Source organism: Sabethes cyaneus, chromosome 2 (assembly GCF_943734655.1).
Source record: "Sabethes cyaneus chromosome 2, idSabCyanKW18_F2, whole genome shotgun sequence".
Taxonomy (NCBI): domain Eukaryota; kingdom Metazoa; phylum Arthropoda; class Insecta; order Diptera; family Culicidae; genus Sabethes; species Sabethes cyaneus.
This window is the reverse complement of record NC_071354.1, coordinates 220,402,238-220,425,286: the sequence shown is the minus strand read 5'-3', so window position 1 is coordinate 220,425,286 and position 23,049 is coordinate 220,402,238. Positions and strand designations below refer to the sequence as shown.

General features: G+C 40.2%; 1 protein-coding gene across 3 annotated transcripts in view; it reads right to left on the bottom strand.

Moving 5' to 3' along the window:
• The window catches only part of LOC128734934 (calcium-binding protein E63-1), a 56,128-nt gene that overhangs the window by 10,519 nt on the left and 22,560 nt on the right, over positions 1-23,049 (bottom strand). For all 3 annotated transcript variants that reach the window (XM_053829343.1, XM_053829341.1, XM_053829342.1), the window contains exon 2: positions 19,909-20,052. In XM_053829343.1, coding sequence (XP_053685318.1) covers positions 19,909-20,052 — 144 coding nt within the window. The remainder of the gene's footprint in view (positions 1-19,908; positions 20,053-23,049) is intronic.

Genomic DNA, 23,049 nt, shown 5'->3' with positions numbered 1-23,049 from the left:
CTAGCAGTAAAGTAGCCGCATATTTTGCCAAAATAGCATTTAAGTAGCATTTATGGCAACTTAAATGCTTATTGTCTTGCATTTAAATTGCATTGGAAATGCTTACTGGTTACCTGCGTGGGCCACCTAAGCTTCCAGAACCATGTTTTGTCCTGGAAAGATAAAGTGGCCGTAGGGAGCAGTGTTGAAAAATTCATAGCAGCAAAAAACTCAATGAGTTTTCAAACATGAAATTTCAACCTTGATCACAAGTGCGAATCTCACATGTGAATTTCTTTCGCTATTATACGCGATGTCTCTGTTGCTATGCGATGTGAACCAAATTTAGCTGTGAGCATTTTGCTTACTTCTTCCACAGCTGGTATTTCATACAACGAACCAGAGAGCAAAAGAGAATCTACCGTCAGAGAAAACATCCGCAGCGAAAAATGCAACACACATTCATGAATTAAGATGGCAAACATATTGGCGGAATTTATATTTTTCCTTCGCGGGAATCGACATTTTCTTAACTAAAAAATAACAGTCCTAATAAGAGCTAGATAAACATGTAATTTAAATGTGCGTTTTAGTTTAACTTTGCGATTTATTTAGAGATTTATTCCCTCACACTCACTCACAGTTACGTATCGCACGAGAGAATGCCTATGATGTTCAACAAGGAGTTTGTATGTATATGTGCATAGCTCCGGGTAGCAGATGAAGCAAAGCATAATGTGATCAAGCGGGAAGAAATATGTATGAGTTTTGTGGCGTTGGCAATCAGCTCCCGCTCCGTTTGGGTAACAAAATTATAGGAGTAAATGCTACTTTTGAGCTTCACCACAAAAATTTTGTATTGGTTACAGATGGAGAACATTGGGAGAGTTGGTGATCGACGGTATAACGTTTATCTTCGGCCGGTTCATTTCCTCTAGTGATTTTCTGGACCAAGGCTAGGTCCGGACACCTTTGCGCGATACTTCTTGATGAAGACGGCAACTTCCAGTAGGTACTTCGTACTATATCTGCCGTGAACCCCGAACAAAACAACAGCGGCTTGAACATTCTTTTGTTGCTGATCGTCAGCCACAGAAGGATGTTACTGGGGTATTTGGCGCGGAAGAATATAGTCGACGTCATTGCTTACCTTCTAGGGGGGGGGGGGGGAGGTCTACGACGCTGACGATACCAGAGCTTTAAAATGGTAGATAAAAGTAATCAAGTTAATTACACTTTCAAATCAAACGGACGGATGATATCTGTCCGTGGAAACAGGATTTCCTACGGGTCGATCAGGGAACGGTGTTTTGATCTAATTTTGACGGCCAACTATCTGGATATCAAGCCTCTTTTTGGACACTTGCTGTAAAACTGTAGCGAATATGATCAAAGGTAAAACATCGGAGGAAATTTGGCGGCCATTCAACATTCAGAATGACTTTACGTCGGAAAAGGAGGCTCAGATTCGCAGGGAAAATGAGTGGTATGATGAGAAATGCGTGGGATTTGTCAGAATCAGGGCTACGACCGATCCTTTTTTTCTACCGCAGTCACACTAACGCGCATTCAAGTTCACACCGTCCGTTTAGTGGTGGAGTACGCTATGCATAACACAACTGGCAGTTTGCTCAGTCAAACGCCGATTGCACGCAGTAGAACGAACGCGTGCTTAAGCTTTTTAACATTTTCGTTTCGATCAAGTTACCTTTACCGTTTGGAGCAGCGAATGACTGCAAAACAGTCAAATGACTGGCAGTCACCACGCTAACGAAAAGCAACCGCACAATCGTATGATTCAATACTACAAAAAAAAAAAAAAAACAAACCATTACATGTGCATGGAAGAAGTCGGTCGGATTCCGTCCAATACAAACGAATATTTTGCTTGCGTCGGACCGACGTCCGGGTGACAAACTATTACTGTGAGCAGCCGATTTGGAGACAAAAAGAGAAACGAAAAAATACGTCACCGTATGCTTCCAGTCAGTTTGCAGTTTATATTCTCAAAGCGCAAAGTAAAACGGGAGATCGGATGTTTGCTTTTGCTGAGATGCCGCATGAATTGTAAGACGGCAGCAGCGCAAGCGGCAGATTGACTGGATTCAAAAAACAGTCAAATGATCGTTCAAAAAGCGGAGTTTGAATGCGGAAAGTTCGCATTCACGGCAGTCACATTCATCTTGCGATCCCTTTTCAAGCCCTGGTCAGAATAAGTTATAAATTCACCGAGCACATCATCACACATATAATTAATAATTATCATCGTTAAATACGATAGCCGCTTACGGCTACAGATGGCTTTGCCTGTTAGAGGGTTGAAAAAGAAAATAAATAGAAATGGTCCTAAGTAACTGCTTTGGGCTACACAAGATTTATTTGTGAATGGGGACTTTCATTTGTAGAACTCTATGGGACTCAAGTAATTATGTGTTGAACTGTTGCGAAACGCCCAGATGGCCTAGCGGGGATTGACCGCCCTGGACGGCCAGCCATTGCACAGTGGTTTGATTCGGAAGTGGCTCGGAATCGTGAACTTTTTTAATAACTATTTTCACAGTGTTTTTTTCAATATGGTGTCTTCGGAAGAATTTCTGTATGTCAATAGACGTAACGACTGGTGGTTAGTATAAGTTCGGAACTCAAACACAGGTGGCGCTGCAGCATTTAACTTTCTAATTTGATGATATAGAGTTATAGTATGTTCAAGAAAGTTTTAGATTATGTAAGTACGGGTTGTAGACTTGCCATATCCCAGGGATCTGCCTAACTGATCGAATATAAACGCGGCAACTTTCCCCGGACGCTTGGCGGCTCCTTGTGGCTCGGACCGGGGTCGATGACGGGAGGGTAATTTTTTTGGAACTTCACAGAACACTGTAAAAACCGTGGTGGCTGGTGCGATTTTCTGGTACATTAATCTCCCACTTGCACGGACGGGTATTGTGGCACGGATTGGCGCAATTACATCCTATCGGGTTTGAACACGGTCACACGATTTTCTGGGCACTTCAACGATAACTATGTGGCGGGGACTTTTCCCGGGCCACGCACACACTTTTCGATCCACCGACGATGGGATCTATAACCACTTTTTACCGCCACGTAGGATCCGCATGTAAAACTCCGAACCGACTCAAGGAGCGGACTTTACGGCACATTCGATCGCCTTGCTTGCCCGAATACAAAAGCTCCGATCCAGTTGCCGTCCGCTGGCAACTCCCTCTTGCGGGCTTCAGCCCAACTCCCAAGCGTTACGCGATCTCTCCGCTCCCCTTCGGTCGGTATAATGGAGCCATTGGTAACCGCGGCGTCTCGAGAGGGAATTTTATTTTAAAAATGAACAATATTTCCTACCTCCTAACATGCAAATACAAAATACAATTTTTACAACTATTTACATTCGCTATGAGACATGGTCACATGTTACAATTATTATGAAGCTTTTTGCTGAAAACATTATTCCTCTAAGTATCACAGTTTTTGAGATATTAGGCGTCTCCATGCCGGACCCCCAAAAATCGGGGTTTTCACTGTAGCTTCAAAACTATGTGATTTTGGGAAAAATAATGTTCCGCAAACATTTGCATCTATAGAAATTACACACTTTTGCGGGAGAAAGTGTACACATATCTTCTATACAGAGCGAGTTAATGAACGATTTAGGTGCAAGTAGAGCAGAGCTTTGGGTATAACCGTCTTTAAGATATTACCCTTCTTTAACGACAGATTTCGCAGCCGGTTATTAGAGTACAGGACAATTACAGGGCGAGTGTAAGGATCCTATTAAACTCTAGCAGTACCGCACACCCGGGATTAGTACATACAATGACTGGCTTGCTACATTAGCATCGTATCTTGCTGCTAGCAGGGCAATGGGATATAGTAAACATTATGATATATGTCTCCAAACTCTGAGTAACACTTTTTGGAAATGCAAATTAAAAGATGAAGATACTAAAAGAGACAAATGACTTAGCATGCTTTAAGATCAGTTTTGAATGTACTTTCACTTTAATTATATCACGGTCGCCAGTTTTTCCAACTTTTTATTGTATAGCAGTATGAAGTATGGTTAATTTTTACCTAAATCGTTCATTAACTCGCTCTGTATATAAGATACGTGTTCACTTTTTTCTGCAAAAGTGTGTGATTTTAATAGATGCAAATGTTTTCAGAACATTATTTTTCCCTAAATCATATAGTTTTGAAGCTACAGTGAAAACCCCGATTTTTGGGAGTCCGTCATGAAAGACGCTCAATATCTCAAAAACTGTGATACTTAGAGGAATAATGCTTGCAGCAAAAAGCTTCATAATAAGATTATCTAAAACTTTCTAGAATGTACTATAGCTCTTTATCATCAAATTAGAAAGTTAAATTTTGCAGCGCCACCTGTGTTTGAGTTCCGAACTAATACTAACCACCAGTCGTTGCGTCTATTGATATACAGAAATTCTTCCGAAGACGCCATATTGAAAAAAAATACTATGAAAAGAGTTGTTAAAAAAGTTCACGAGTCCGAGCAATCAAACCACTGTGCATTGGCCATTTGGTCCGATGAAATGTAGTATCTAGTGCGTTGAACTGATGTGACACTCACAATTATTTCGAATAATTTGTAGGCAGCAGATAAACTAATAATACCACCGTAGTTTCTTACACTTCGGTATTCCTTAAAGACCCACCCTTAAAGACCGGAAACACAAGAGAATGCTTCCAAACCTCCGGAAATTTTCCTCATTCACACGAGTGGGTAAAAATGCAACACAAAGGTACAGCTAAAGTTTCGGTGGCACCGGCAAAGGATAACGGAATTCCATCAGATCCAGAAAAATACGATGTCTGCAATTTTTGGCAGCAGCCGTAATCATATCAGGAGCAATCTTAAATATATCAAAATCAACGCAATGATCAGGAACATTCAATACATTCAACGTAGCATAATCAACATCGCCTGTTAATCCGAGATTGCAATCGAAAATAGACGAGAAAAACGCAGTAAATAATTCATCGGAATTTGATTCAGTGGTTGACTCAGTTTCATTAAAGTAAGCTTCGAAGGGAGTTGGAAAACATTGTTTTGAATACAAAAACGTCTAAAGCTTTTTTGGACATCTACGTAGGTCTGTTTGAACGCCCAAAACGTACGACTTGTAAAGACTAGCGTCACCGATAATGCTTACGTTGGCATTTATTGCGTACACGCTTCAAACGACGACGACGCACGTAACGTGTGCTCCACGCAACAGAGGAAGCCGGTTTCACAAAAGGCAAATTATCATTTAGCCATATAAGCGAAGCATCGCAAAAGCGCACAGCCATGGTATCAACAGAACAGAACAGAGTCAGTTGATTACTAAGGAGTGGAATTCGGGTGAAATTCCTAATTGAATAGATTCCTTTGACCTTTTATGCAATTTTCCGATCAATTTCAAGTCAGTCGTAGTTATCGACCACAAAAGAATTTCAATGGAGGCCCCCGGTACGCCATTGTTTCAAAGGATATGCCGTCTTATCGCAGATACAGACGTTTTAGCTTATAGGTATGTGCTATATGCGTAAATTATCGTCACTGTAACTCAAGTATTAAGCAACCATTTGCAGATGGTGCATTAAACACCATTTTTCAGTGACGGGAATTAATATGGGTGTTAGGTTCGCTTAAAATAGGTTCTATACACTAAACAAGAACAAAGCTTAAAATAATATCTCTGTGAACATATTGAAACCATTCAACCTAGTATTTGGCTAAATTTGAAATTGCTCAATCCTCAGTGCATGATTTTCGCATCGTGGCACAGCTCACTGGCAGCGCCCTACTGCCTCACACGTGACGACGGCACACTTTGAAACCGACACGTGACAGCCGGTGGTCGTGTTTTGTGCGGCATCGGTCGGTCTGCCTTTGGCACCAATTCCGTGCTCATTGACTGCACCGCACGGAACTGCACGGAAAAGGGTAGCCTGTAATATTCATGAACCGATTATTGCTCCGTAGCTGCCGTTAACCTAGTTTCTGTACGAACGACGACTGCCTGCTGAACTGCCGACTGCCACACGTACCGACCACACATACACACAGTTAACAAGGACGTAACCATCAACCGATTCGGGTGTTATTGTTATGATACCAACTGGTGAAACCGGGATTGTGTTTGAGCAACAGCTGCGTGCAGGCAGGAAACGGAAACCAACCCGGTTTAATTACTTACACGTGAGCAATTCGAGTGAACTTTGATTCCGCTTGCAGTTGGGTGGGCATATCCAGTGAGTTTCCGTTTCAGTACGAATTTCGTGTTGATTGTGCTGCTGATTTTGAACGTTAACTAATGGTAGACTGTATTAAGCAACGAATTACATAACAGATTTTGTTTTACCGTTGTGACTTGTGACCAGATGGTTAGAGACCAGAAACGCGATGATGAGCGTAAGATCCGTCCCACCCATTTCTCGGAGATAATTAAACCGATTTGCGAATTATTAGTACAATTTAAAAGATACTAAACATGTTGAAATTGTTCTTCCCTTATCTTAAGCCCTGTTTGAAATTGTTATTGAATACTTTTAATCGTCCATTCAAAAACCATAAAATGGAAATGAAAATGTATTTTTACTGCACTCAGCTAAGTCGTTCTTCTAGAATAGTTTCATTCTGTGCTTTTGCTTGCATCTAGTGTCTCGATTCACTGTCGCCAAGTCCAACCGCAAGGTGTGGGCGTCATTTCCATTTTAGCAATTATCTCAGCAAAGCTTCACCCTCATTTTTGCCTCCCAGTCCTAGTCACCAGCCGCGTTGCCTTGAAGTGAAGCCAAAGTTTCCAGTCAAGTGTCATAATGCTTGGGAAAATATTGGATGCCTTCTACTTTGCTCTTACATCAACCGAAATGGCTCTTTTTCGGTTATATCTTCGCCCTTTCACGGTGGCAAATAACACAGAACTTTCACCGTGAAGGCGCACTCACTCTGGAAAGGAAACGCACGTATTCGATTGCGTGGGCTAACGGTGATAAGTTTGATATCGCTGTTTGTTACTAGACTCCTCGCACTGGAGTCTCTCAAAAGCCGACCCAGCGCTAGAACCTTCTTCGATTAGAAGATAGAAGTATTTCCTGTCACACGGCAAAGTACTAGCAGTAACCGTTTCGTTTTTATGGAAAATCGATAGATTGACAAAGCGGGTGTCTCCTCTTTTATATTTACCAAAAACAACGGAGTTCGTTCGGAAAAAAGGTTTAAAAGGACCGGCTCGTTACAATGAACTGAGAAGGATCCGCACGTAAATGAGATAATCCTACCACTAGAAAAGCAAGGATAACATAATCTAATCAAATTGGTTACATCAAGAGGTATATAGAATTCAACCAACAAATGCGAATGAAACGGACAACTCTTTAATACCTACACTTGAATGTTTCCGAAACCAGCTTAGTATTAAGCTGGCATCGAGAAAAAAATGTAGATTATTTTGGTATCAAACAAAATTTTGAATTTTTCAGATCAAAGTCGCATAGAGATAGCTTTGAAGCTCAAAGAGTTATTCGCCCCAACCGGTTGTTGCCGGATTCTTTGAATTTGCGGTGATGTCAGTCAAAGAGATCAGACTCAATCGCTTTCCTTCGAACCTTCTCCTTCGCCTTTACTGCCCGCCTGCCGTCCTGCGTGCTGTGTCAAACGAAATACTCCCCTAATAGGCATCCTCTTGTTCGACCTTTGTTAGCGAATCGGGCAATCTAACCCCCGATTATTGGGGAAGTCGAAAGGTTTCGAATATTGCATTTGCCTATGGGTTCACCGTTGTGCTATCAAGCGTATGTCGACCTTTATATATGTTTCCTATGAAGATGACAAAATCATCATAATAACCTATCGTTATTGGTGAATCAATTTGAATTTGAAAATGTTGATTTCGACCAACTTCCATCGGCTACTAATGCATCGTGTTGTTCCCACCGACCGCCGATTGATATGCCGAATTAATTGAATTCAATCAATTTATGTAATTGCACAGCGAGAATAATGATTCAATTTTCCGTTCGAGGGTTTCCCGCTCCGCTCATTAGTTGCAACCGCAACAGCACAATGAAAACCTGCTTCCTTCGTCGTGCAACCTGACTGAAGGCTATTTTGCTTTGCAATCGGTACTTTCTCGCCCCGTTCTGATGCCGACCCGAGTAGTGGTTCAAGCTCATTTCTTTTCGATTTATTTTAATTAAATTACGCTTTGCTCTAAGGCTATCCGCACAATTGAGCGACTATGAAAGTTTGCTTGCATTTCGAATGATTCGCTTTCCTGAAGAGTTCGTCGTAATAGCTCTTGGCTTCAGAATTAAAATCCTTCCTATGTCGAGCACCATCGACTGGTAGATAACAATTAAAAAAAAAACCCGAATTAATCCACCTAGCGGCGTGATCTAGCCTTTCTACTGCCACAATAATCATTATTTAATTTCTCAGGAACTTAATTGTAGATGTATAGATGTTATATTAGACTATATTTTTAAATATCCGTTCCGTATTCCTCAAATTCCTTATTTGCCAGTAAAATTCACAACGTATTGTGTAGAATTATATTTTCTTTTCTTGGGTGCGTAAATACATGTAAGCGTCATTTATGTTACTTGATGAACACCTTATTTAGTTTTATAATATTTATAAAAAAATAATGTAAACACAAAAGATAATTTTTACAGACTTGAATGAATATGTGTAGAAAATTAGAAATTAACCTTCTAACGGGTCTACAGAAGGCCTTAACTATCGGGCTTCAGAGCCACATACGAAACTTGTTTTGAATTGACAATATGAAGTATTTGTTCATAGCAGATTTTTTGATATATTGATATTGCTACCATGCATTCAAAAGTTAGCATCTTTGAAAAACAAGAGTTCAGAAAAATTATTATTATATTTCGCTTTTGAAGAAAAAGGATATCTACAACAAAATGATTGATCTCAAAATGTTACTATTGGTTTGCTTGGCTTCAATTTTGCAATATATCTGAATTAAAAAAAAAACTGAATAGAGCATTAGATATGAAAACGAGAAATGGAACTATTTCTTAGCTAGCGCTCCTTCAGATAATTATTTTTGCATGAAAATCAAAACTTAAGCTTCTTTTGAATGTACTTTCATGAAAAGATAGTCATTAGCTTGATCGCATCGTTTTTACAATGTTAGAGGGTTAGGAAAACAAGATGAGGTCGAAAAATAGTGCCAAAGCTGCGCCATAAACATGCTTGAGAATGGGAAATACGATCGATATGATTCCCAGTGCTTGTCTTTTTTTGATTTATTTATTAAAACATGACATCTGTCCTTTAAAATATCACTAACGAAAACAAATCTTACAAAATATCTACCGTGCAACGTTTACTTCCTATTTTTCATACAACATTTCTAAGCTCTAGTATCTATTGATTGAAAAGAGCAGCTATTGATGCGCAGAATTTGTTTGAAATTTGTACAAATTTATTTGGAAAAATCAACTCACTAGTATTTTTGATTCTATACACCCCTATACCTACATGCTTAAATAAACTGCTTTTCTTCGCTTTTTGCTTTTCTTGTACAATTGTGAGTAACAGCAAGTGAAGAAAATGACAATTGAAATCTGAAATCAAAGAAAAGAAAAAACTTTTCGATTGAATCCCACTATTTAATATTTATTTGCAACAGACACGTAGTTCACCTACGACGTGCAGGCTTCATCAGTGTCTTATTTCAAAGCGTATACGTATCTGTCGCGAATAAATATTAAATAGTGGAATTTAGTCGGTAAAAGTTTTTTCTTTTCTTTAATTTCAGAGTTCGTATTCCACTAAGAGGCTTCAAAAACTTCAGACAATTGACATGTTTCTCACTTTTCTTGAATTTCATTGCAAATTTTAAAATTGCAAATTGTCATCACATACATACATACATACATACACACATACATACATACATACATGCATACATATATACATACATACATACATACATACATACATACATACATATATACATACATACATCACACACATCTCATACATTGAATACAATCAACATTTGATTGATATGTTTTGATTTCACACGTTTTAACGGTTTAATATACGGTGCTTAAGTGTTAAAGTTTGAATAACTTTTGAATGAACCGTTCGATTTTAAATAACTTGGTTTCGTTTGATAGATCTCAGCAGTAATTTTCAAATAATCATAAAATGTGTGATGTTTTTCATTAAATTAATGCTTATATGTTACATAAATATGTTTTAAATACTATTTTTTCACATTTCTTTATGTAACTTTCAAACTACAAGTCCAATCGTCATGAAATTTGGAAGTTAAGGGTTTGCAAGGCTCCTCTTTCATATGCAATCAATTTTGTTCAAATCGGTTAAGAGACCTATGAGATAATGAAGTCCCATATTTTTCGTATTTTTATACATAACTTTTGAACTAAAATTCCGATCAGTATGAAATTCAATAGCGACCAATGGGACACCTAGACCTTTCATTTGACACTAAGAACATTAAAATCGGTCCAGCCATCTCCGAGAAAAGTGAGTGAGATTAAAAGCGTCACATACACACACACACACATACACACACACACACACACACACACACACACACACACACACACACACACACACACACACACACACACACACACACACACACACACACACACACACACACACACACACACACACACACACACACACACACACACACACACACACACACACACACACACACACACACACACACACACACACACACACACACACACACACACACATACATACACACACACAGAAAATGCTCAGTTTTCGAAACTGAGTCGAATGGTATATAACATTCGGCCCGCAGGACCTTCTTTCCATTTCCGGTTTTCCAAGTGATTTCTATACCTTTATACTATATATTTATATAGTAGAAAGGCAAAAACCATTGAATGTGAATCAAAGACATCGTACATTCCATTCCTTTTCTCATGACAATCCATTGATCGGTGATCCATTCATCGGTACTCGTAAAAGTTCGACGAAACAACGAAACAATACAATTCCAATCAGACAATCCTTGTTAATTGTTAAGTGTAATGATGGACAATCGTCACGAATGGCTGCAGGCGCAAACAAAAAGCGATGAAAATTAATTGTAAACTAATCCAATTAAATTAAATTGAAACCGCTGCTGCCGTTGGTCGCTGCTTTCAGTAAATTAATTTTGATGCAGTGCAAGAGAGAGAGAGAGAGAGACTGCTCCTATTGTGTTCCAGTGCTGCACACGCAATTGACTAACGGAGTTTGCCACGACCGATTGGTGACCGAAAGGATCGCAACAGATCGGTGTAATGGTTTCGCAATTACCTCCGTTAGAACAACAGAGTAGCAGAAGTATAGCAGTGCTGTTGAACGTGGCTTCGCCGATTGTGTCGGTCGGTTCTGTTTGACTAACTCTGGCTAATGGTTCTCATTTATATCGAAGCCCTACTGGCTAGTTAAACAGGAAGTGGGATCCAGTCAGTCAACTTCGATAAATCAACACAATTTGATTTCAACAGCTGAGACCGGAATATTTATAACTGTAAATGAGGCTATTACTGTTTGTACTTCAGGACTGTTTGTATATCCTATAATATTTGCGGTGCTAGGTAGGGCCCTGGGGTATTTCTAAGTACTTTATTGATAATGTGTGGATTTATTAGCTGCAAAGCTAATACACAGGAGGCTCATTTATTCTGCAAAACAACTATTTTATTCCGTCCATTAAGAGCAAAGTGAATTCTAAACAGTTATCGTTTCAAGTCACGCACTTTGTAGGATTTATTGTTTATTTTTTAATTCACTTCCATTTACAGTCAGTTCTAACCAAACTGGGAGATCCGCGGATCTCGAAAGTTTCATTGCAATCGGAGAAGACAATGTAAAATCGTTTACTCATTTAACCTGGATTTACTTGGGTTTTACATGATCATGATCAGCAGAATAAAGTCAAAAACAGCTGAAAACAAAACACAATGATTATCTTCTCTAATGTTGATTGAAAATCCATTTATACACTTATTATGTCGTTAGGATCGGAACTCACATCCAAGAAGCGATTCGGAAAACTGCAATCATCAAGGTAGCCACCGTAAATAGCTTAAGTATGTTGAGTGCTCAGAATTGTTTAAACGATCAGAAACCGCTTTAAATCTGTCCACAAGCTGTTCTGAAATTTGTCAGAAAGTGCTCTTAAACGGGTGCGCGATGTTCGACATACGGATGTTGGGCATTCGGGCTTTAGGTATAATGGATGATAGGCATAATGAACGGCAGGCGTAATTTACAAAACTTCCCTTTCCTATGAATATTCACTTGAGCCAATCGTCACAATACAATGGAAATCGGGGCCGTCCATTTAGCACGAGGTAATTTAACATTTTAGGCTGTTTGCCTTATAACATCGTTTGCCACTAAAATATTGGCATTATTGGAAGGCACCATTTGTCATAGATACATATAGCATAATTCGGTCACAATGCAATGCGAATAGGTATTGCCCAGTTAACATAAAGCCATTTGGCATAATGATGAAAAATAATGCTATTTGACACACGCTTCCACAACATTTAGTTTAGTCTGAAGTGTTTTGGAGCGTCTTAGTAGAAAACAAAACCTGAAATTAAATAAAAGAAAACTTTTTCCAAATCAAATTCTATTATTTATATTTATTCGCGACAGATACTGTTTTCGAACTGAGTGAAATCGATCCCGATCCGTGCACTTTGAATTCACTAAAAAGTGATTAGTAAAGCATTTTATTAAAATTACGCAACAGACTTTATTTCTAAAATTCATCGTACCGCTTTAAAATCCGTCCATCAAAATTTTTCATCGTCCGAACTAGAAGCACAATAATGTCTATGAAGCTAGCGCGCATGTATTTGTGTAGGACGGCATGACAGATGTTATTCTGCAACATTTCTGCAGGTCATGTAAGTTTTCCCGGTTGCAAAATAACGACAATGCGTTGCGTAAGTTATTTTCATTTATGAATGACGAAAATTGAAACAATTAGTGGACATTTTCTTCTTCGTCGCACGAAAAAACGTAGGAAATTTGGCTGCTAGGAATTCCTTAATGAAAAAAGCATTTAAATAGAACTCAGCTCACTTTGATTGATCGCGTATGATAGTCAACAAACTAAAATATTAGGGAATAATTGCATTGTGTGTCATAAAAATCGCTGATATTTTTAATAATTTGTGTTGGATAGGACGGGAATAGGCAATTACGACGAAGCAGCAACATACCCTAGTAGAATTTAATTTGGAAAAAGTTTTCTTTTAATTAATTTCAGATTTAGTTTAGTATCAATAGGCGCAATGGTAGATCATTAGGTTTAGTCCGGAACTCAATCACAGGTGACGCTGCAGAATCAGTGCACTGCAGAATTATTCCAAAGGCACTATGTAATAAAAATCTGTATTAAAAGAGTTAGTACAAAAATTCATGATTTCGAGCTTTGAAGTCATTAAATCATTGCGCGCCGTGTTGTCGTGATCCGCCGTCGGAAGTTCCAGACACTACGGGAGGGGGGGGGGGGGATGGGGTATTAGCTAAGGACAGTTTATAACAAATATTTGAGCAGGTCCAATATTTTCTATGACATCCAGCCATTTGTAATTCGGCTATTAGACATATTATGCTATTGGTTATTTCGTCCAATTGTGTTTCGGCCATTCGTGATTCGGTTATTCGGGTTTCGGCCATTCGTAGGTAATCCGACTCACCCTATATGCAATGCTTTTTTAATATGAGTTGATTTAACCTCTTGCAAGCTTACGGCAAATTGCTTAACGTCCATTATACCTACCATACATTATACCTTCCGCACATTATGCTTAATCTCTTAAACTGCTCTAAAATGGCCCTAAAACTGCTTAGAAACCATTCCAAAAATGCTCGGAAACTGTTCTAAAGACGCTAAAAATTGTTTTGAAACTGCTCTATAACTGTTTAGAAACTGGTCAATAGCTGCTCTGAAACTTTTTTTCAGAGACTTCTTCAGGAAGTGATATAAGAAATGCTCCGAGATAACCTTGAGACTGCTCTAATATCTGCTATTACGCTAACGGCAAATTTCTTAGTGTCCTTTACTGCCACTACTCGCCTAACAGTCTCATTTTTATATGAAACTCCATAGGCCTGTAATTTTTTCCTGTATGGGTTTATCCCTAATTTACCAGGTATAGTATACAAAGATGTGGTTACTGTGAAGCAAATAAAACACGGCGGGCTACAGTGGACTGAACACGTAGCAAGGATGTCGGATGAGTGATCAGCGAAAACAATATACAGCTGAAAACCCGGCAGAGGCCGCTGATTTGGAAGCAGACCCTGTACCTGTTGGATTAGCGCTGTTGACGAGGATGCTAGAACAGCGGTTGTTGGAGAGTAGTAGCCCAAGACCGACAAGCGTGGAGAAGACTCCTAAGTTCGGACCAGATGCAATAAGCAGATTGTTATCGCGTTGTTGTTGGTCTCATCATCGCGACCAGCACTTAGATGTAAAGGGTGTCCCGCAGCAAATTGCACCACAGAAGAAACGCTGTAGAAAATTGCCTTCAACACCATAACCGTATGCTCGCACCTTACTCTTTACTCCACTCAAAATTTTTTGTACAACCTGGCTGCAGCTTCATCTGTACGGAAACCCACTTTTTCTTCATGTCTTCCTCAGATATGACCTTCCTGGCATGATCCCGTAATGTCTGCTTGATAATAGCCTAGTATTTTTCGATGGGCATTAGTTCCGGTGTCCGGAAGTCCGCCTTGACGTAAGTCTCATCACCCATGATGGGAGAGTTAAGGATTTTCCAGGTGTTTGCGCAAAATAAACTTACTTTTCGGGTGACACCATTTTTTCCAATTTTCGAAAAACTAACCGCCATAAAAATAGAGTGTAAACAATACAGTCTAAACTACTTCTACTCAAATTTCCAAGAGAAAATACCCAATGAGTAACTTTCTACAGCGTTTCTTCCATGGTGCAATGTGATGTGGGACACCCTTTATTGTGATATTGCCCAGGGGCCGGAACGTATCCTTCGCGTAAAAAACGACTTAAGCGTATAGAGGTTTTTTCTAACCCTTCTTTCGAAGTTCTCTACTAACCAGTTTCGCTTCGTTTTAAATGACCCTGGCGTAGCCTCATCAGATGTGGCTAAATGCTCTCTCGACAGGTCTTCCGTCCAGTACACAAACCATGAAAGGCGTTATAGGGGTAATATGAAACTCAGCTCAAAGAAAGGATAGTGAGGCGTCTAAGATTTAACCCATGCTTAAGCCATTTGACATTAAATGTCCTTGATTGTACTAAGATTCGAACCCACGACCATTCGTTTGTCAAAGCAGACTCTGCAACCTTGCGGCTACGGAGCCTTGGCCACCATACATTATGCCTTGCGCATATTATGCCTATTGTCCACTATGCCTAACATCCATTATGCCTAACGTCCGTATGCTGAGCGTGCATATTCCCATCGTCTGTGGGGTACACCCCACTTGAACTGCTCTAAAATTGCCATGAAACTGTTTGGAAGCCATTCCAAAAATACGCTGTTCTAAACTAAAACTGCTTTAAAAACGCTAAATACTCTTGAAAATTCTTTAAAGCTGTTTAGAAACTTCACAGAACTGAAATTTTTAAAGTATTCAGGAACTGATAAAATATGCTCTGACATAACCCTGAAACTACTCTGATTTTTTTTCCCTAAATTGCTCTCAAACTGTTCAGAAACTGTTCTAAAACGAGCCTCTTGTTTCGGTATCCGCTCATCGGATCACACCATCAACAGCTGATTTGACAGCTGCCTTCGATCGCATCAATCATCGCGCACTGCTTGACAAAATGTCACGACTGGGTGTACCGCAACGGTTTGTCACATGGTTACGCTCGTATTTGTGTGACAGGGTAAAACTTGACGCGAAAGCATCGTTCCCGTTCACGAATATATGTGGTGTACCGCAAGGCAGCAGCCTGGGATCACTTTTGTTCATTTTATTCTTTAACGACGCTAGTTCTGCGCTTGAAACAGGCTGCAGGCTGGTATATGTTGACTAGTTAACAAATCTACTTGACGATTCCTTACATCCAGGATGGTCACCGTCTTAAATTTCTTTTGTATACATTTGTGAATTGGTGTAAAATAAATAACTTGACTGGAAGTGTCACTAAATTTCTAATTTCTAATGTTGGAATACTCCAACCAGTACTAAGCGTCGACTCGCTGTAAGCCAACGGTGAGTTACTGCTAACCCAAGCGCACCAGTTCGCGCGCAATTGCTGTCGACAATTAAGCCTTTATTTCCTCTGCCAACAATACTGACATTGTAACTAAAAGTTATAAAACCACTCTGAACAGCAGCAGCAAAGTGAGTTGAAAGTCAGTAAGCATTCAGATGCCGTATAGTCCAGTAGGCATGTAGATGCCAAATAGTGCACGTCGCTTTGTATTAAATTGTACATAGTTGTATATAGTCGCTGTATTTTAAATATGTGAGATTAAAGTAGACAAAGTTAATTCGTGTTATCCGTGAAAAGAAAACTTGTCCCGACAAGGAAGGCTACCCTTCTAGGCAGTTACTCCTCCACTCCGCTCCTTCCACCGGCTACGACATCTAATTTTCGGCTACGAAATTGACGATCACGGTTTGAAACGAGTTGAGCATATGAATGATTTTGGTGTAATTCTCGATCCCCAACTAGCTTCCGATCGTCACCGCTTGCTTGGTTTAGATACACTAGAACGTCGACACAAAACTCAACCGACTTTGTTTGTGGCAAAACTGTTACACGGCAAGGTCGATTCATCGCAATTACTTTTGTTAGTAAGTTTTTGTCACTGCTGACCAACCGTTTACACCGCATTAAGTTTGCCCGAAATAAACCGATTGCGTCGTGCATTAGAAAGTTCAACCGTGTTGAAAAATATTTTGACTACGGCGAACTTTTGATTATTTTTAAGCGATTAGTTACTGGATCTAGTTCACTATCGAGTTTAGTTCATTAGGTTTGATAACTCAGATGAGTTGTAAAAAAATAGAAAATAGTGTTGTAAAGTTACTTCTGCGCGATGTGGAGGGACTCGAAAGTGCTCCCGAAATACGTACGTAGCATACGTAGCATAGCGTACGTACTCGTTCCATAGTAGTCCATAGTCCATAGTTTAATCAGTGTTGCGAAGCCCATATTCGTGTGGTCTAATTTTTCACACACGCGTACTCATTCTAATAAACACGTCGGTATAAGCATCCCTTCTGGACTCTCACTCTTATTTATTCATGCACTGCAACGAGTTTTTGTGAGTATGTGTTTAGCTAACAGTTACGGTCGTAGCTCTCGTTCGTCGTTGCAGCTCGATCTGCTGATACCGATTACTCGCGACGGCTTGCACTCTCGCCCGTGAGTAGAATCGAGAGCGAAGATCAAGAAAAAAAGAAAAAGTAATGCAAAATTTCTATCCCAGTGCGCCACTAACCTCATGGGCAGCTGATTCCTCACGAGTTTTTTGACTCGCGAATAAGCTATGCAGGAAGACGATATGCGGATGAGGGTGCGCGAGTGTGTGGGTAGCAGAATGTCCGCACAAAACAGCGGCGTGTGCGGTGTAAGCGTTGAATGCTATGTTTCTCATACTATTTCGAGTGTTAGTAGGCATCGTTGACTTTTCGCTCGATTCGCAACATAGGCTTTAATGAACCGCGTGAGCTTGTCCGAAGAATGCATGCATTCTCTGCCACAGCTCTAGACGCTTGTTACCGTTTGCACATTTTACCCCATATACCACACAGGAATAGCAACGCGAGAGAACGGGTATACTGCTATTCAGCATGAGTTGCGTCAATTTAATGTTGCTATAATTTGTCTAAAGTCCCGTCATAGTTGTCATTGGTAGTTTTTTGAATAATTTGTAATAAATGTTATTTGTATATTAGGAGATAGGGTTAAATTAGGCACTAAAATTAAAGATCTACGGTCTAAGGCTAGGATTAGAATAAGGAATAAAATTGTTAACACACTAAACACAAAATATTGCTGGATCTGGGAAAGCGGAAACACCTGGATGGAATGAGCACTGGAAGGAGGGATGTCAGAGGTGCAAAGGGAGGTTGGAAAAGGGAGGAAGGGGCAGTTAGGTTAGAAACGATAGAAGCCTAAAAAGTAATACCATTCGTTGCTAAACCACCAAAGACTACAGAGAGGATAAATACTATAAGTAGTTATTGAAAAAGGAAAGATAGCGTATCGAAGGCAAAAAAGAGATACGAGTGAAGAAAGTTAAAGGAAAAACCGGAAGATAAAAGTTAAGGACGAGTAAAAGTTAAGAGAATCAGGTATTACTGGCTTAAGTGAATGAAAATTAAAGGCAGAAAATTATAGTTTCGTTTTGTTCCTCCCTCCCCAACCTCCAGGACCCATTATTGCTAATTTGCTCAAAGTCAACCGCGTGGCTGGTAAGCCGCGGTCTATGTCATCCGAGCGGAACGTACGGCAGCGGTAATAACGCGTAGCTGAAGTTACTAGGCCTGTAAATTGGCCCTCGGACATTGTCAACTGTCCTGCAGATCCACCAGACATCATCACCACCCGATTCGACACCGCCAGATCCAGCATCAGCCGGCCGGCCCAGCACCGTACACGTACCCTACACATCCAGTAAGTTAGAATAAAAAGTTTGCTAAAAAGACCGTGTTTGGATTTCCGATTGGTGTCACATTGTCCCAGAGCCGATCTTGAGCCTCCGGACCTCACGCTCGAGCTAGCCATAAGAAGAGGCCTTCGGAGCCCAGCCCCGGATAGTCCCCAGTGGTTCGACCAGGGACTGGGGTCGATTGTCGTGGTCCTTCCGACACGCGAAGTAACACGCTCAACTGTATCATATGATGCCTTGAAATCCACAAAAATATGATACGTAGGCAGGTTTTGATCCTGACATTTCTGATCCAACAATTTGATCCGTAATAGCAATAGCCCCATAAAGTTTGCCTGATACTGCCCTATGTAATCTCTTGCTAATGAGGATAGACGACGTAACCAAATCTGGGAGAGCACCTTGTTGGTGGCGTTGATCAGTGTAATGCCGGGGTAATTACACTAATCAAGCAGAACACTCTTTTTGGTGGGACAAACTACACCTTTAATCCAGTCTTTCGGTAGTTTCTCCTCTTCAAAAATCCCGAAAATTTTCCAGTGAGTGCCGTTGCTAGTGATTGTTTACCATTTTCGTAGAGTTTTATAGAGATGCACTTGAGTGCATCTGCATTGCATGATCCGGTTTTTGGCATCATTAGCAAAATTATACATTATCTTACTATGCAAATATTTTAAGATTCGACTATGAACATAAAATTCGAGATTTGCACTCAATTGTAACTTGTAACTAGCAAAACTTGTTTAACAAAAATTGCTGCACTAAAGTCAAAAGGTGATCTCACAATGCCTGCAATCGTCTCAATAAACGAAAGTTATGCATTGTCACGTACTTAGTACCCAGTAAAATCTGCAGATTAATTCACTCTGAATGTACTTCTTCTGGTGCTGCCCTTGATATCAGGTCATGGCACTGCCACTGGTGTCCAGGTGCACGTCCACTATTATGTGGTAATACGTAGACCGCTGGCCATCGTCATTATTCACCGTAACGCTTTTGATCCATATCAATGTTTATTATACACATTTATCCAATCCAATTTGAGGCTGAGCTTATCGATAATTGAGTTAATTACCCTGCCATTGTTGCTACAGCACGCTAAATCCAAATAGTTTGATTTGAGCATTATCCCTCAAGTGTTAAATGGTGCTTCATTATATGGATAAACTAACGTGTTTTATACAGCCTTATTTACGGATTAAAAAAATGGAAAACTGCGTTTCCGGCACACCCTACCTGTTCGGCTGGCTTCACGCAGCAGGTCATCGATGAGCTCGTCGCGCACGTGAATGCCTAGGTTCCGCAGCATGAATTGCAGTTCCTCTGGTGTCACGTGGCCGTCCTGATCTCGGTCCAACAGGTCAAATGCCGTTCGTAAATCTGAAAAAAGAAAGAGAGAAATAAACATGCAAATCATTTCAGTGCTTCAATCGGATGGCTTAGGGCAGGATAAAATCCTGGCCGAAAGAGTAAATACCAAACGTGACTTCGTACGAAGTTCGATTTGATTCGATCGGTCTGGCCCTGCTAGCGAAGTGGTAGAGGGCAATCTCATCAATAGCGTAGCAACGCTAGCAGTGGTCGAATTGCCTCAAGTTGATAATGGTTTTTCGAAGTGAACGAACAAACAACGTATTGCCCTCGAAGGGACAGACGAAGTTTCTCCGGTGGCACACATAACTTTTTTTCGGTGCAAATTGTTACCGAAGCTTTCCAGTATTAGCATAAAAATCCCTTTTTCGATAGTATGTCCCCAGAGGAGACAAGCAGCGAGATGGCTTCACTGAGCTGCGTTTTGGATCGAATGCTGTGGGCGGTCGTATCGGTTGCTGGGAGAAGGAAGATGTTGAGGTTTTCCTGGAGAACTCATTCATCATGATGTTGGTAAGCTTTCAAGTTTTTCTTGCTGCGCATTCGTTTGGAATACAAAGCATCTGATTTGTTTTACTTTTATATTGTATCAGCGAGAAAAGAAAAACTGTATCCGAGGGGCAACGACAATAATACAATAATCAAATTCACAACTAAAAAACCAACTGTAATCTACCTACTAGTGAGGGCATGTTTTCTTGAAATAGTTTTTAAGTTTCCTTCAGTGTTTTTTTCGAATAGTACTGGTTGATGCGATAAAAACTATCCGAGTAAAATCTTATCAACCCAAATTAAATTGAACTGTTAATAAAAGAACTTTTAAAATTCCACAATGTGTCAACCCAGGAAAGGTTACCAAATGGAATGGAATGGAGAACAAAGGGTAAATTTCCCCTCGAAGAAAACGTGTTTAAAAGTCAGTATAAAACATACGATCTCATAATGTATTCCACTTTTTAACTTTTTAAATGAAAAGCTTGTCTTCGGATTGAAATTACACCCTCTCGTCTTACCAACAAAAGAAAGCAAAAACAGAAAGTTTTGTGGGCTTTCTCCATGTCGCCAAAAGTTTGCGTGCGTAGAGAGTTGCACAATAAATCAGACTTTTTGCTGAGTATATTCCTATCTGTTGAAAACTTTTCGGCAGGTCGTATGTCTTTCTCGGTTAGAAATGCCGGTTGAAGTTGACCTTTTGCCACCAACGATCTGCTAGTGTCGGAACAACTTACGAAGGATTTGAAAGCGGAACTTGTCAGTTAGGTAAGTTAAAAGTTTGCAAGCTGAAAATTAAATTTGGCACATAACAACATTCATGAGTCAACCCACGAACTGGTTGGAATGAATCGCAGCTGCTAAAACCTATATCACTTGAGAAGCTCGGGTATCTAATTAGGAAGGCAATTACTTCGTAGAACGTAAGTGCCTTTGAGACGATATCCGGTCTGAAAAAAAAAAAAAAAACATTTCACTCAAATTTCCCCCCTAAAAGATATATTTATCGTCGGTTTGGGAGTCCGTAACGCGATGCTCAGTTCCTTCTATAGCTGGGTGGGAAAAAAGACCCGACTGCTCTACTTAGTATGAGCAGAAAATGCCACGAAACGGGAAATCTGTGAACGTAAGCGCGTTTGATCGGCATGATTTGCCAACAAGATTTTTGCCATTTTGTTTGCCGTTCTTCTGTTCTTCGTTAAAACTCCTGTTTCTGACTGTCAATCTTACTACCGAAATGAGATGACTTTCCTTATCCTTTTCATCATACAAGCACATGCTTAGCTTGCTCCGTGATGTCGGACAAATTGGCCATTTGCTTTTCAAGGAAGAGGATTCCCCCCGGTTGGTAGTGACCACGTCAACGTCGTGCCGCCGTCTAAGTTTCAGCGAAAAGCTGCCGTGACATGACACCGTACAAGCCAGCAGGCAAGGTTCCCTCAAGGTCAGCCATTATTGGCGCCTAGTTTGCAAGTCCCTAACAATCATGGCCGGGGGTGTAATAAAGGATATGCCGTATATGGCTGCTAAAATCACAGTACCATCGCATCGCAGCTCGGCGTTGTGTGAGGGTGGAGCAATAAAATAACGGTAGTAATTTATGAAAAGGCACATTAATTTCCCGGCGGGGACTGGAATCGGCGATGCGTGGGTGGACGAGTGAAAAAGGAAACCCTCGGTAGTAGTGGTAGTAGTAGTCGTTAAGATGGGTTTGAGATTTGTGAAGGCGTGATTGAGGTTGGGAAGGAACTACGTTTCATGGGCACCAGGAGCAGTAACACGTGCTACTGCCCATAGGGAAGGACGAAGTTCGCATTTTTAACACAGTGAATAATTGGTGGACGAAATTGTAAAAAACTGCACTTAAAAAGTTTTATTATAAACGAAGACTTTTTTTTTTGTTTGATCAAACTCAACCCCAATACTTGGTAGGATAATTTTTGAGAAAATTGCAAATTTCACTCAATTTCGAACTAACCTAATTTACCGTGCGTTCATCAAGCGGGAGTAAATCGGCTCTAGACATGCAAAGTTGCCATCGCGATAGCAATTTCCAACTGCGTCTTTACTTAACTAAGAAAGTTTACCAGCAACGGACTCGGAACCAGACAGAGAGGTACCTACCTAACTGATGGTACATTGAAAGGTCACAGCTGAAGGGTGAATATTGACGGAGGGAAACACAGTAAGCAATGCGTCGTCTAGTGATTTACACCCCTCTCTAGAGGAGGGGCAAATTGAAGAATTATAGGTTCCTGTGACCTTTTGAGTCATCCTTCGTGAGTAAATAAACATGCAAACACTCTGCTGAAAGTGCAAGTAATTCACGATTTAATGCTTGAAAAGAAAAACCAATTTCGAAAAATCGATTTATTATTTCCAACTTTTCAATTTGACATTCACACGTTTGGATCATAGTTCACATCGACACCCACCGCCCACCCCACGCAACAGGTGAGCAGCATTCATAATGAGATTTTCCAGTCCGATTCATCTGTTCAATGCATAAACATT